The sequence below is a fragment of the Hemiscyllium ocellatum genome, chromosome 2, assembly GCF_020745735.1.
Source record: "Hemiscyllium ocellatum isolate sHemOce1 chromosome 2, sHemOce1.pat.X.cur, whole genome shotgun sequence".
Taxonomy (NCBI): domain Eukaryota; kingdom Metazoa; phylum Chordata; class Chondrichthyes; order Orectolobiformes; family Hemiscylliidae; genus Hemiscyllium; species Hemiscyllium ocellatum.
In genome coordinates, this window is record NC_083402.1 from 122,427,813 (window position 1) to 122,442,950 (window position 15,138).

General features: G+C 44.7%; 1 protein-coding gene across 7 annotated transcripts in view; it reads left to right on the forward strand.

Annotated features, from left to right (window-relative positions):
- LOC132828828 (amyloid-beta A4 precursor protein-binding family A member 1-like) overlaps positions 1-14,892 on the forward strand; it is a 202,319-nt gene extending 187,427 nt beyond the window's left edge. For all 7 annotated transcript variants that reach the window (XM_060846008.1, XM_060845981.1, XM_060845995.1 and 4 more), the window contains one exon: positions 12,806-14,892. In XM_060846008.1, coding sequence (XP_060701991.1) covers positions 12,806-12,877 — 72 coding nt within the window. In that variant the 3' untranslated portion in view covers positions 12,878-14,892. The remainder of the gene's footprint in view (positions 1-12,805) is intronic.
- The last annotated feature ends 246 nt before the right edge of the window (positions 14,893-15,138 follow it).

The following is a 15,138-nucleotide window of genomic DNA, read 5'->3' on the forward strand; positions in this document are numbered from 1 at the left end:
TGAGTGTGTGAACATTGATTAAAAACATGGTCATCTCAGCTGCTGTACACTGCACAGCTGTCGAACTGGTGTGGCCTCCATTCCCAGGCTTTATAAAAAGATATCCCTTGAATCATTAGTAATAGTCTAGTGGGAAAGGAGGAAATTGTAATTGCATAACACAAATCAATATTTCAGCAGCACATTTTTTTTTCATTTCGAATGACCTGCATGTTTCCACTATATAAAGACTCCAGTTCCTAGTGAGTGTGAGTCTGCATCAGCAACTCTGTATGTAGGATCCCCTCACCTTTGAGCCAAAGAGTTGTGTTCAAGTCTTACCCCAGGCTCTTGAGTACACAAACCTACATTGACACTGTCAATGCAGTGCTAAGGGGGCTGCTCTGTCAGAGGTACGAACTTTCAGATCCCATCTGTCCTTGCCAACATATGTCAAAAAGTGAGGTGAGGTGAGGAAACAAGTAGAACATACACTTCTGTGTGTAAATGGTTACAAACCTGTGCCAAGGACGATGCACCAGTTCATTGAAATCCAAGAGGACATGCTGATCATATGATTAAGATAAAAGGTAGGGAGGAGGGACTTGGGGGAGGGGCGTTGGAAATGCGATAGGTGGAAGGAGGTCAAGGTGAGGGTGATAGGCCGGATTGGGGTGGGGGCGGAGAGGTCAGGAAGAAGATTACAGGTTTGGAAGGCGATGCTGAGTTCGAGGGATTTGACTGAGACAAGGTGAGGGGGAGGGGAAATGAGAAAACTGGAGAAATCTGAGTTCATCCCTTGTGGTTGGAGAATTCCTGGGCGGAAGATGAGGCGCTCTTCCTCCAGCCGTCATGTTGCTATGGTCTGGCGATGGGGGAGTCCAAGGACCTGCATGTCCTTGGTGGAGTGGGAGGGGGAGTTGAAGTGTTGAGCCACGGGGTGGTTGGGTTGGTTGGTCCATGTGTCCCAGAGGTGTTCTCTGAAACGTTCCACAAGTAGGCGGCCTGTCTCCCCAATATAGAGGAGGCCACATCGGGTGCAGCCGTTGCAGTAAATGATGTGGTGTGGAGGTGCAGGTGAATTTGTGGCAGATATGGAAGGATCCCTTGGGGCCTTGGAGGGAAGTAAGGGGGGAGGTGTGGGTGCACGTTTTGCATTTCTTGAGGTTGCAGGGGAAGGTGCCGGGAGTGGAGGTTGGGTTGGTGGGAGGTGTGGACCTGACGAGGGATTCACGGAGGGAGTGGTCTTTTTGGAACACTGATAGGGGAGGGGAGGGAAATATATCCCTGGTGGTGGGGTCCGTTTGGAGGTGGCGGAAATGATGACGGATGATATGATGTATATGGAGGTTGGTGGGGTGGTAGGTGAGGACCAGTGGGGTTCTGTCCTGGTGGTGATTGGAGGGGCTCAAGGGCGGAGGAGTAGGAAGTGGAGAAGATGCAGTGGAAAGCATTATCGATCACATCTGGGGGGAAATTGCGGTCTTTGAAGAAGGAGGCCATCTGGGCTGTACAGTATTGGAGCTGGTCCTCCTGGGAGCAGAGCGGCGGAGACTCCCAATTCCTCCTTCTCCGCCGCATCTGCTCCCAAGAGGGCCAGTTCCAATACTGTACAACCCAGATGGCCTCCTTCTTCAAAGACCGCAATTTCCCCCAGACGTGATCGACGATGCTCTCCTATCGCATTTCCATCCCCCCTCCCCCAAGTCCCTCCTCCCTACCTTTTATCTTAGCTTGCTTGGCACACTCTCCTCATTCCTGAAGAAGGGCTCATGCCCAAAACATCGAATCTCCTGCTCCTTGGATGCTGCCTGACTTACTGCGCTTTTCCAGCAACACATTTTCAGCTCTGATCTCCAGCATCTGCAGTCCTCACTGTCTCCTGATCATATGATTGTCTAACTAGAGTTAGACAATTGGCCTGTTTCCATAAAAGAAACATTCTGTGCAATTTCTGGACCGAATGAGTCAAACTCAGGATGCAAAGGAAAACATTCTACTTGGTTAGCATTGCTGCTGACATATCTCCTAATCCTTTCTCCCACATGCTTCTCCAGTTTCCCTTTAAATACATCTATGCTGTTTACCTCCTTTGCTTCCAGTAGCAGTGGGACCCATATTCTTACCACTGTCAGCTTGTAAAAGAATTAGAAACAAACACCTCTTGAAAGGCAACATGATCAGAGCACAGCAGGAAGATGGCCTTGTGTACAGGAAGTTGCAAGGCCAGATGGGATCTGAAAGTTCGCACTTCTGACAGAGCAGCCCCCTCAGCACTGCATTGACAGCGTCAATATGGATTCATATACTCAACAGCTTGGGGTGAAACTTGAGCACACAACCTTCTGGCTTAAGGTGAGCGGGTACTATCTACAGAGCTGCAGCTGCAGACTCATGCTCAACAGGAATTGGAATCTTTACATAGTTGAAACATGTGTGTCATTAAAAATAACCAATAGTACGTCCAAAAAATTGTGTTTTGGAATTGCCATTTCCTTCTTTTCATTTCCAGTCACAATCTAAGTCAGTTTTCTGAACTTGTAGGAGTGAACACTATTATAGAAAAGGATGATCAAAGAAAACGGACACAAAGATTGGGGGAGCTCATTAAGAAAGGGGAGCATTTTTATTGCCTTGTTCATTCCACCTTCCTGTCTATCCCATGTTGCGTGATCCTGTTGTTTGCCATGAGTCCATTCTGTTTCTTCAAAACTTTGACAATATCTTACCCATGGCTTAGAAAGACAGAGAACATAGCATGCTGAATCTTGATGCAACCGTGTGTGGAAGTGACCTAGGGAAGGACTAGAAAAGTTCCTGTGACTGTGGGCGTGTATGTGGGTGGATGGGATGGTGAGAGTGGGTGGGGGGCCTGTGTGTGGGTTTCTTGTGTGGTTGAAGGGATTTGGGTGTGTGCGTGGGCATGTGGGTTTGTGCGTGGGTGATGGAATGTGGGTGGGTGTGTGGGCAAGTGTGTAGGTGAGGGGCAGTGTGGGTGAGGGAGTCTGAGAGGGTGGGAGGGTGAGGGAGTGTGGGTGGGTGTCTAGGTGAGGGGGTGTGAGTGAGGGAGTGTGGATGCGTGTGAGAGTGTGGGATTGGGTGTGGGGGTGGGTATGTGGGTGAGGGAGTGTGGGTGTTTGGGTGAAGGAGTGTGGGTGGGTGTGAGTGAGGGAGTGTGTGTGTGTGTGTGGGGGGGGGTGAGGGTGTGTGAGTGAGGGAGTGTGGGTGGATCTGTCGGTAACAGATTGTGGGTGAGTGAGGGAGTGTGGGTGTGTGTATTGTTGAGGGAGTGTGGGTGTGTTTAGGTGAGGGTGTGTGGGTGAGTGTTGGTGAGGGTGTGTGAATGAGGGAGTGTGGGTGGGTGTGTGTGTTGGTGAGGGTGTGTGGGTGAGGGAGTGTGGGTGTGTGTAAGTGAAGGTGTGTGGATGAGGGAGTGTGGGTGGGTGTGTGGATGAGGGAGTGTGGGTGGTTGTGTGAGTGGGTTCCTGTGTGAGTGAGGTAGTGTGGGTACGTTTGAATGAGGGAGTGTGGATGAGTGTGTGTGTGAATGAGGGTGAGGGTGGGTGAGGGCGTGTGGGTGCGTGTGTGGGTGAGGGCGTGTGGGTGCGTGGATGGGTGAGGGCGTGTGGGTGCGTGGATGGGTGAGGGCGTGTGGGTGCGTGGATGGGTGAGGGCGTGTGGGTGCGTTGTGGGTGAGGGCGTTTGGGTGCGTTGTGGTGCAGGCGTGTGGGTGCGTGGATGGGTGAGGGTGTGTGGATGGGTGAGGGTGTGTGGGTGCGTGGATGAGTGAGGGTGTGTGGGTGCGTGGATGAGTGAGGGTGTGTGGGTGCGTGGATGGGTGAGGGTGTGTGGTGCGTGGATGGGTGAGGGTGTGTGGTGCATGGATGGGTGAGGGTGTGTGGGTGCGTGTGTGGGTGAGGGTGTGTGGGTGAGGGTGTGTGGGTGCGTGTGTGGGTGAGGGAGTGTGGGTGCGTGTGTGGGTGAGTGTGTGGGTGGGTGTGTGTGTCGGCAAGGGAGTGTGGGGGGGTGTGTGGGTGAGGGAGTGTGGGTGCGTGGATGGGTGAGGGTGTGTGGATGGGTGAGGGTGTGTGGGTGGGTGTGTGCGTGTGGGCAAGGGAGTGTGGGGGTGTGTGTGGGTGAGGGAGTGTGGGTGCGTGGATGGGTGAGGGCGTGTGGGTGTGTGTGTGAGGGTGTGTGGGTGAGGGAGTGTGGGTGCGTGGATGGTGGATATGTGCATGAGGGTTGTGTGTTTCTTGTGTGCATGCGGAAAGTGGTCTGTGGGTCAGGGAGCTGGATGGGTATGTGATTATGGTTATGGGGTTCTTAAGTGTGTTTGGGTGTCTAGGTAGTTGGTAGGGATTAGCGGCATAGCTGTTGTGTTACTAACCTAGAATTCCCGAGGTTTGGATTAACGACTGGGAAATGTGAGTTCAAATTTCATTACAGCTGCTGGGAAATAAGTCTGAAATTAAAAGATTTTATCAGTAACAGTGCCCATGAAACTTTCAGGCTGTCAGAAAAATCCATCTAGTCCATTAATTTTTTTCTTGGGAGAATGAAATCTACCACCTTTACTCTGTCTGACCCACATATAAACTCCAGATGATAGCAATGTGGCTGACTCTTAAATGCCTGGCAAGCCTTTCAGTTGTATTCATAAAGGTGACTCTTCTCAAACACAGTTGGTGATGGACAATAAATACTGGCCCAGCCCACATCCTGCGAATGAACTAAATGAAAGCTCTGTTATATAGAGGCAAGGATGAAAATGCAATTCTTCCTGGTTGTTCAAGATGTCGCAAGTCCAAAATAATTGCTGCATCAGGAGTTGTAACCTAAACCATCCATTGCAGGGCTTAACCAAGTTAGCAATGTTGGAAATATGTATGATGTTATCACTTATAAACTTTGGATCAGATTGTGCCTATAATGTGATTGAAGCTGATCCCCAGAATGTGGTCAGTAAACGCAATTAGCTGTTCGATTGGTTACATCAGAATTGCCCTTGAAGTCACCTTTAGTTTCTTTAAAACAAAAATTCCATAGACTGAGATGAATGGTAAGCTGGGTTATAGCTTTCTCATTAGAAGCTGTGAAAACTGCATGTTGGTCCCTGTCCAGTCATTCTCCTCCCACCCGCCCCCCCCAACCTCATCAATAATTCTTTCTCCTAAGGTTACAAGGAGAACAATTCAGCTGTCATGTCAGGAATTGGTCACCTACTGACATTGACCCAATATCCCAATGATATTAACATCTACAGAAAGGTTTATATTTGAAAAAAAATTACTGTAATAATAGAGAGATGGAAGCTTCATTTAAGTAGCACCTTTCATAAAATCATAGAATTTTACAGTACTGAAGGAGGACATTCGACCCATTGTGTCTGTACTGGCTCTTGAAAGATCTACCCATTCTCTAGTCCTATCTCTGTAAGCCTCTAAGTTATTCATTTTAAAATATATATCCCAGCTCTCTTTTGAAATCTCCCATGGAATCCAGCTCCACCACTCTCCCATACAGCACATTCCAAATCCTAACAACTGAGTAAAGTTTCTCATCATCTCATTCCTAACTCTCTTGCTGACAGTACCACCTAGATGAAACAGAATATCCTCCTTTACCCTGTCAAAATTGTTCATAATTTTGACCATCTCAATAAGGTCACTTGTTAATCCTCTCTGCTCCAAGGAGAATAAGCCCAATCTCTCTAATCTTTTCCTGTATCAAAAATCCCTCATTCCCGATATCATTCTGCTTTGACTCTCTGCAGGGCTCTAACATCCTTCCCTAAACAAAGTGCCCAGAACGAAACACAGTACTCCAAATGTGGTCTGACCAATGATTTAAGGTTTAGCGTCACTTCCTAAATTTCATCCTCTATACCTCTATTTAGAAACCCTAGGGTCCCATAAGCTTTGTTAACAACTATCTCAACTTGCCCAGACACCTTCAGAAAATTATGCACATGAACCCCAAGGTCCACCTGCTCATTTACTCCCCTCAATGTTGTACCATTTGAGCCTGTATTGTCTCTCCATTTTCTTCTATCAAAATGAATTACTTCACATTTCTCTGCATTGAAATTTATCTGCCAGGTATCACTAGTCACTGGCTTCCATCCTGAGAAGGACCCTTTTATCTCCACTCTCTGCTTTCTGCCAGACAGCCAAGCTTTTTTCCATACTAGTACCTTCCCTCTAATATCTGGGCCCTTATCTTACTCAGTAGCCCATTGTGCAGCACCTTATAAAAGGCATTCAGGAAGTCCAGATATATAACCTCCATTGTCTCTCTATGGTCTTACCTGCTTTTTACCTCCTCAAAGATTACTAACAGATTTGACAGGCATGGCCCGGACTTGATGAAAGCAGACTGACTTTACCCCATTTTACCATGCATTTCCAAGTAATTAGAGATCTCATCCTTCACAACAGACTCCAAAATCTTATCAACGACTGAGGTCAGGCTAATCAGTCTGTCTTCTATGACTAAGCCAGTTCTGTAGCCAACTTATTGGCTCACCATGGATCCTGTGTGACATCAGCTTTTGCATCAGCCTACCCTGAGGGACCTTGTCAAAGGCCTTGCTAAAATCCACGTACACAACATCTACCATACTGTCCTCATCAATTATCTGGTCACTTCCTCAGAAAACTCAATCAAGTTTTGTGAGACATGACCTTCCCTGCACAAACCAATGTTTCCTATTGCTAATAAGTCCATATACTTCCAAATGTGAGTAAATCATTTTCAGAGGAACGTGCTGCTCCTAAACTCAAATGAACTGGTCTTTAAAAGATTCTCACATGCAGATGTGGGTTTACCCTCAAACAGCCACTTCCAATCTACATGCCCTAGTTCTGGTCTAATATAATGGTAGTTAGCCTTCCTCCAGTTTAAATCTTTCACCTGAGTACTCCGCTTATCTTTATCCATAAGTAGCTTAAAACTTAGGGAATTATGGTCACTATTCCTGAAATGCTCTTACACTTCCATCATCTGGCTGCTCCTTCCCCAGTACCAGTATGGCATGGCCCCTTCCCGACTTTGACTATTTGCATATTGTCTCAAAACAACATCCTGGATGCATCTAACATGCCCTATCTCTCCCTCCCCACAATCCAAGCCCCTGGCATTAAACAAGTGCGAGGGCGGCACGGTGGCACAGTGGTTAGCACTGCTGCCTCACAGCGCCAGAGACCCGGGTTCAATTCCCGCCTCAGGCGACTGACTGTGTGGAGTTTGCACGTTCTCCCCGTGCCTGCGTGGGTTTCCTCCGGGTGCTCCGGTTTCCTCCCACATTCCAAAGATGTGCAGGTCAGGTAAATTGGCCATGCTAAATTGTCCATAGTGTTAGGTAGGGGGTAAATGTAGGGGTGTGGGTGGGTTACGCTTCGGCGGGTCGGTGTGGACTTGTTGGGCCGAAGGGCCTGTTTCCACACTGTAAGTAATCTAATCTAAAAGTCTCAGTCATTATAGGGGAAACTAAAATCCCCCACCACAACAATACTGCTGTTTTTATATTTGTCCATAATCTGTCCAACTCTCTATTCTTCTGTCTCCTGTTGGGAGGCCTGTAGTACAATCCTATCAAAGTGATTGCACCCTTCCCTATTCCTGAGCTCTACCCATATGGTCTTGCTGAATGAACCCTCCAAGATGTTCTCCCTCAGTATTGCTGTGATTTCTTTCCTTATCAAAAATCCCCTCCCCACCTCTTCTACATCTCTCTCTATCTCGTATGAAATATTTAAATCCTGGAATGTTAAGTTGCCAGACTTGTCCCTCTCTCAATCAAGTCTCTGCAACAGTATGTATCAATCCAAGCTCTAAGTTCATCTGCCTTACCCATCATACTAAAACAATGCACCTGAGATCTCCAGTCTTGCCATGTTCAGTAACATCTCTCTGTCTGATCTTCCTCTTAGCCTTGCCGCCCTTCATCTCTGACTCCTCCTTAGTCATTATGCTTGCTGACCTATTAGTCTGGTTCCCACACCCTGCCACACTAGTTTAAACTCTCCCAAGTGGCAATACAAAACCACCCTACCTGGATCTTGGTGTCCCTCCAGTTTAGGTGCAGCCCATCCTCTTGTCTCACCTGCTCCAGAAGACATCCTAATGATCCACATACCTGAAGCCCTCCATTCTACACCAGTTCTTTAGCTACGTATATAATTGTATTACCTACTTATTCCTAGCCTCACTGGCACAGGAAGTAATCCCGAGATTACAACTCTAAAGGTCCTGCTTTTTAACTTCCTATTTAACTCCCTGAGCTCCCTTTGGAGATCTGATTTCTCTTTCTGCCTCTGTTAGTATCAACCACTGGCTGCTCCCCCTCTCACTTCAGAATATCTTGTGCCCTCAGATATCCTTGACCCAAGCACCAAGAGGGCAACACAGCATCCAGGAGTCTCCCTCACAGCCATGGAAACGCCTGTCTGTGCCCCTGATTATAGAGTCTCCTTCACTCCAGTTTGTTTACACTTCGATCTGCCCTGGTGTACAACAGTGCCTGTTGTGTGGTACCTCTGATCTGGCTTTTGTGCTGCTTTCCCCTGAGAAGCCATTCCCAGGAACTAATTACGCAACCCACTATACACTCATACACCTTAATGGTAAGGTCCTAGGGAGTGTTGGAGACCTTGGAGTGCAGGTTCATAGCTCCTTCAAAGTAGAGTTGCAGGTAGATAGGATAGTGAAGAAGACGTTTGGTATGCTTTCCTTTATTGGTCAGAGTATTGAGTACAGGAGTTAGGAGGTCATGTTGCAGCTGTACAGGACATTGGTTAGGCCACATTTGGAACATTGTGTGCAATTCTGCTCTCCTTCCTATTGTAGGGACTTTGTGAAACTTGAAAGGATTCAGAAAAGATTTACAAGGATGTTGTCAGGATTAGAGGATTTGAGCTGTAGGGAGGGGCTGAACAGGCTGAGGCTGTTTTCCTTGGAGTGTCAGAGTCTGAGGGGTGACCTTATAGAGGTTTATAAAATCATGAAGGGTACAATAGGGTAAATAGACAAAGTCTCTTCCCTGGGGTTGTGGAGTCCAGAACTAGAAGGCATAGGTTTAGGGTGAGAGAGGAAAGATATAAAAGGGACCTAACAGGCAACTGTTTCATGCAGAGAATGGTATGTGTCTGGAATGAGCTGCCTGAGGAAGTGATGGAGGCTGGTACAATTGCAACATTTAAAAGGCATCTGGATGGGTATATGAATAAGAAGGGTTTGGAGGGATATTGGGCCAGATGCTGGCAGATGGGACTAGATTGCGTTGGGATATCTGATTGGCATGGACAAGTTGGACCGAAGGGTCTGTTTCCATGCTGTACATCTCTATGACTAATCACCAAAACCAGGCCTCTCATTCCTGCTTTGCAGACTAAAAAGACAAAAAGTAAGTATTTTATCTCTCTCCAGGCACTACTCACTCTGTTCAAACCTGATCCCTGAGCAGTCAAACCTACATGGTGACTGAGCCAGCTACTGCCAGAATCCCACTCAGTGGTTTTTCACCAGCTCTCTCTGTTATCTCCTCACTCTCCAAAGCCTTCCCTCCATCTACAAAACCGAGCTCAACTCCATAACACCTCAAACTCAGAACCATCCAAAACAAAGCATCCTGCTTGTTTGAACACTTACTTCCTCCATCACTGATGCACTGATGTACTTCAGGAATTCATCAAGACTCCTTTGACAACACCTTCCAAAACATGTGACCACTCTATCTAGAAGATCAAATGCAACAGATGATGAGCACATTGCCACCTTCACGTTTCACCTCCAAACCATGTGCCATCTGACTTGGAACTGTATCACCCCCAGTATGCAGCTCACCCCCACCTTCTCCAGCGCAATTAGGGATGGGCAATAAAAATTGTCCTAGCTAGTGGAACTTCCTCACTGTGAAAGAATATATTTTTAAAATTATATATATTATTTTTCATCAGCCTTGTCAACTTTATTGTCACTTTGCATGACTTGGTTATATGAGCTACCGGTTCTTTCTATTCCTGGCATCCCTCTTGTTTAAATTACTTCTCTTGATTGCTTCCAAAATGCATCACATTACACTTCTCTGAGTTATGTTTCTGTGCCATGTCTCTGCAGGATCTATAGGTTCCTTTTCCCATCTCAGAGGATAACATTGGCACCTCTGAACTGTAATGACTGCTGATGTCAGTGGATTGAATTTCCTTCTGTTGAAGCTAGACATGTAAACAAGTGCAGATTGGTCATGAGCAGATGTCTCTGCACAGAGATGAAATGACTGCCCCTCCACACTCTGTTTGTGTGTGTGTGTGTGTGTGTGTGTGTGTGTGTGTGTGTGTGAGAGAGAGAGAGAGAGATGGAAACCTGCCAGAGGATCTGCTATGCCTCTTGTAATAAGCTTGTTCTTTGGAAAAATCTTTTTGAAGAAGATTATTACATTTGCAATCATGCAACTGTCTAGTTTGATCTGCCAATAGCCATGTTTTTAGAAACTAAGATTCAAATAGCAGCTGTAGGAATGAAGAGGTGCATAGTTCTTTGAAAGTGGATTTGCAGGTAGACAGGATGGTGAAAGGCATTTGGCACATTTATATTCTTTGAGAACATTTGAGTTTAGGAGTTGGGAGGTCATGTTGCAGCTGTACAGGTCATTGGTAAGGCCACTTTTGGAATGCTGCATACAGTTCTGGTCACCCTTCTCCAAGAAGGATGTTGTTAAACTTGAGAGGGTGCAGAAAAGATTTACAAGGATGTTGCTGGGACTGGTGGGTTTAAATTATAGGGAGTGGCTGAATAGGCTGTGGATATTTTCCCTGGAATGTCAGAGGCTGAGGGTTGACCACATAGAGGTTAATAAAATCATGAGAGGCATGGATAGAGTGAATAGCTCAGGCCTCTTTCCTAGGGTGGGGGAATCCAAAGCTAGAGAGCATAGGTTTAGGGTGAGAGAGGAAATACTGTATTTAAAAGGGACCTGAGGGGCAACTTTTTCATGCCGAGGGTGGAGCGTGTATAAAGCGAGCTGAAAAAGGAAGAAGTTGAGGCAGGTGCAATTACAACATTTGAAAGGGGTTTGGATGGGGACATGATGGTTTGGATGGGTGCAGTTGTATAAGACTCTGGTGCGGCCGCATCTGGAGTATTGTGTGCAGTTTTGGTCGCCATACTATAGGAAGGATGGACGCACTGGAACGGGTGCAGAGGAGGTTTACCAGGATGTTGCCTGGTATGGTAGGAAGATCGTATGAGGAAAGGCTGAGGCACTTGGGGCTGTTTTCATTGGAGAAAAGAAGGTTTAGGGGTGACTTGATAGAGGTGTACAAGATGATTAGGGGTTTAGATAGGGTTGACCATGAGAACCTTTTTCCACGTATGGAGTCAGCTATTACGAGGGGACATAGCTTTAAATTAAGGGGTGGTAGGTATAGGACAGATGTTAGGGGTAGATTCTTTACTCAGCGAGTCGTGAGTTCATGGAATGCCCTGCCAGTAACAGTGGTGGACTCTCCCTCTTTATGTGCATTTAAACGGGCATTGGATAGGCATATGGAGGAAAGTGACCTAGTGTAGGTTAGGTGGGCTTGGATTGGCGCAGCATCGAGGGCCGAAGGGCCTGTACAGCGCTGTATTTTTCTATGTTCTATGATTAGAAAGATATGGGCCAAATGCTGGCAAGTAGGATTAGGTTTGATTGATATGTCTGATCAGCGTGAACAAGTTGGACCGAAGGCTCTGTTTCCATGCTGTATGACTCTGTGACTCTATATCCACAGAAATTCTTTAGATTAATGCTAAGACCATTCAGCCCCACTGTTCCTCATGAGCCCCCTCCCTCCCTACTTTATGTCCCTCTATCAACATTTCCTTCTATTCCTTTCTTTCTTCTGTGTTTTTCAGTTTCTTTTCAGATCAATTTTGTCTCAACCCCTCCCCACGATAGCAAATTCCACAGTCTCACGACTGTCTGGATTGAGAATTTCCTCCTGAATTCTCTTCTGGGATTTATTAGTCTCTGGTTTTTGGCCTCTAGCTTCAGCCACTATTAACATCTAAACGTTCAACCTACTGAGCACATCATAAATTTGAAGACCTCCATTGGGTCACCCTTTGGCCTCCCCTTTTCTTGATTAAAATAAATAAGTTCCAAAAGAAAAATGCAGAAAATGCTAAGGTTAATGTTTCAGGTAGGAAATAGGTTATAATTTTTGGCTTTTTATTAGTCTTTCAATCACATTGCACTTGCTTACTTCTTTGTCAAGCCCAAGATCTCCAATTCTGGCTTTTTTGCATATCTCCCCATGATAACCATTCCATCACTAATGGCTGTGGCTCAGGTACTAGGCCGTGAATGCTGAAATTCCTGAACTCAACTATTCCACCTCTCTCTGCACCTTTCAAAATCAAAAATCACATGACACCAGGTTATAGTCCAACCGATTTATTTGAAACTACGAGCTTCCGGAGCCTCACTCCTCCTTTAGGTAGCTCCTTTCAAGACACTTCATAACGCAGCTCTCTTCAGTTGTCATTGTATCTCCTGATGTGGTTCAGTGTCGAAATTTGGCTGTTGACATTCTTGTGGTCCAGCTTGGGACATTTTACTTTCAAGATGGCAAGTTAATGTTTGGTTCCATCTCGATCTTCTCTGTTGCTACTGACTGGTCCGCTGTGTATATCCTGCATATTCATGTTTGGTTGTGATTTGCAAATAAAGATTGTTTTAACACTGTATGTCACTATATTATAGAATAGCATCTAGGATTGGTCCTGGCTATCCTGGGCATTGGATATGTGGAAGTTGTACTGATCTCCCTCTCTTTTGCCCTAGATCCACATGAAAACAATGCCTGCTGCTATGTACAGACTGCTGACTGCGCAAGAACAACCAGTTTACATCTGAAAGGGCTGTCACGACGACCCAGTGTGCAAAGTGGATATGTCTGTGTGGTTTGATTGTGTTAATCATTGCTGCCTTCCTGCAGCAGCAGAAACTACAAATATTTTTTATTTAAACATGCTTGGTTTGACAAAAATCTGTTGAAAAATCTTTGATGCCTTTCAGAGATGCAGCTTTGTTGGTTTATATAGAATTGAACATAAATATATTCCCACAGACTAATTCTCAGTAATCCACAAATAGGCAAAATAACTGAGCACCTATCTAGTTTGATGTTATTTAAGAGAGAACCTTTCACAGTAACCATTTCAGCACCATTGATGACGTCATTAGAAAATGTTATTTAAACCTAAAAGAACTATGAGCATTTAGAAAGTTGTGAAACTTGTATTATGGAGTGTGTTCTTCTAAGAACGACTCAGAAACATCCAAATTTTCATTGCTGGCATTTTAAAAAAAAATTCCCAATGTTTTTCCTGATTTATTTACCATTCCTTCCCTGAGACATTCCCCAGACGTTGATGTGTTGTTTAAAGCAGTTGTTATTTTGAAAATATTAATTGGTTTTGTTTTCTTCTATTTCAATATTTTAAAGCCATTTACTGATACACTGTGTGAAGCTAAGATCATTCCATTGACTCCAATTTATAAAACAAAAGGCTGTGGGACATAATTATCTTTGCTAATTTTAACAAATCTTTAGCCGAGATTATAAAATGGGGAATACTATTTTATACTCAGGTCTATTTTTTTTTTCTGTTAAGCATAAAAATCAGCAAAGAGAGGCAAATACCCCCCTCCCTAAATATGTTTACATGATTCCTTTATCTGTAATTTAAAACTACATTGGCACGTTCTAGTTAAACTATGTTCTGTTTTGCAATGTTATGTGAGGGAGGTAAGAATGGTTTTGAAGAGGATTTTTGGGTGACTTAGAAATACGATATTGCGAGTAATATTTTCACGTCAGGCACCCTGCCTTCATATCCTGTAACCTGAAATCTCATTACTTAACTCCCTACATGGCTAGTGTGGGCATCTAATTCCGTGTAAGAGAATTTTACACGCACACTCCTGCCCTTCACATGGAGAAAAGGCTAGGATGCAGCCATTATTTCATCCTGAGTGTGATGTTGTTTCACTCAGAAAGCATTGGTCTCGCACAGGAAATTCCGCACTCCACTTAAATTCATGACTCAGACATATTGAACCACCTGTACAGTGCTGTGGGATTAATAGCTGTCAGCTTTACAGTGCCATGATGTATTTGGTGGCCTGCACTTTAAGGTCTAACATTTCTACTTGATGAGGACAAGTTTAGGTAGCCATGTAAATAGCTCTTTAGAAGAAGTGATTTTGAATTGTACAAGGTGTCTTTTCATAGCAAGAGTTCACACACCAAACTGAAGCAGAAAATACAAATCTTAACCTCTGCAGCAATTCAATGTGAGCATAAGTTTAGCCAAAACTGGGCAGTAATTATTAGGTAATTAAAACCACTGGTTTTATTTCCATTTGATTAAGGTGAGGATGAGATCTAATTAAGACTTGTTATGTATCCTACCAGCACTAGTTTCACAGTCGCTTACATCATGGTAATGGAACATCCGTTTCATTCCTCATCTATGGAACTGAGTTAGAGCTGAATCGTTTATGAATGGAATTGTCAAGGTTCACCCCCTACTTCAGATCAACACCACCCTGTTTACATGCAAATCAAAAATATTAACCTCACTTAGAAACCTGTCAGACTTTGTAGCATCATTACTTGAAGTAATTATAAAGGCATGGCACAAACTAATGGGTTTCAGTCATCCAGTGACTTGGGTGTTGATAGTTTGTAATCAGATATCTGCAGCTGATGACGTGAACTTAATGTAAATATCTTATGCAATCCTAGAACATGACATTTTTTTTTGTCCAGTGGTGCAATAGCAAATAACATTAAACATCAGGAAGTTATAATGCTGCAGTGTAATAAAGCTGTTCCTTGTAAAGTTATGTAACAGTTATACATTTCGACTAATGTATTAATTACGATTGTTGGAATAATGCACTTCTTATGAATGTAGTTCCTATTCCAGTGTTTGTTTTGTCATAAGTTCAGATTTTTTTTGGTGTTTATGATGCAGCCACAATATTTGTTTATTTATTTTACTATTAAGGATATATTTTGGGGTTGGGGGGAGGGAGCAAGGGGGACGAGAGTAGTGTGTCTAATGATTTACATTCCTTTTCCCATTTTTCCATGTTTAAAACAAACA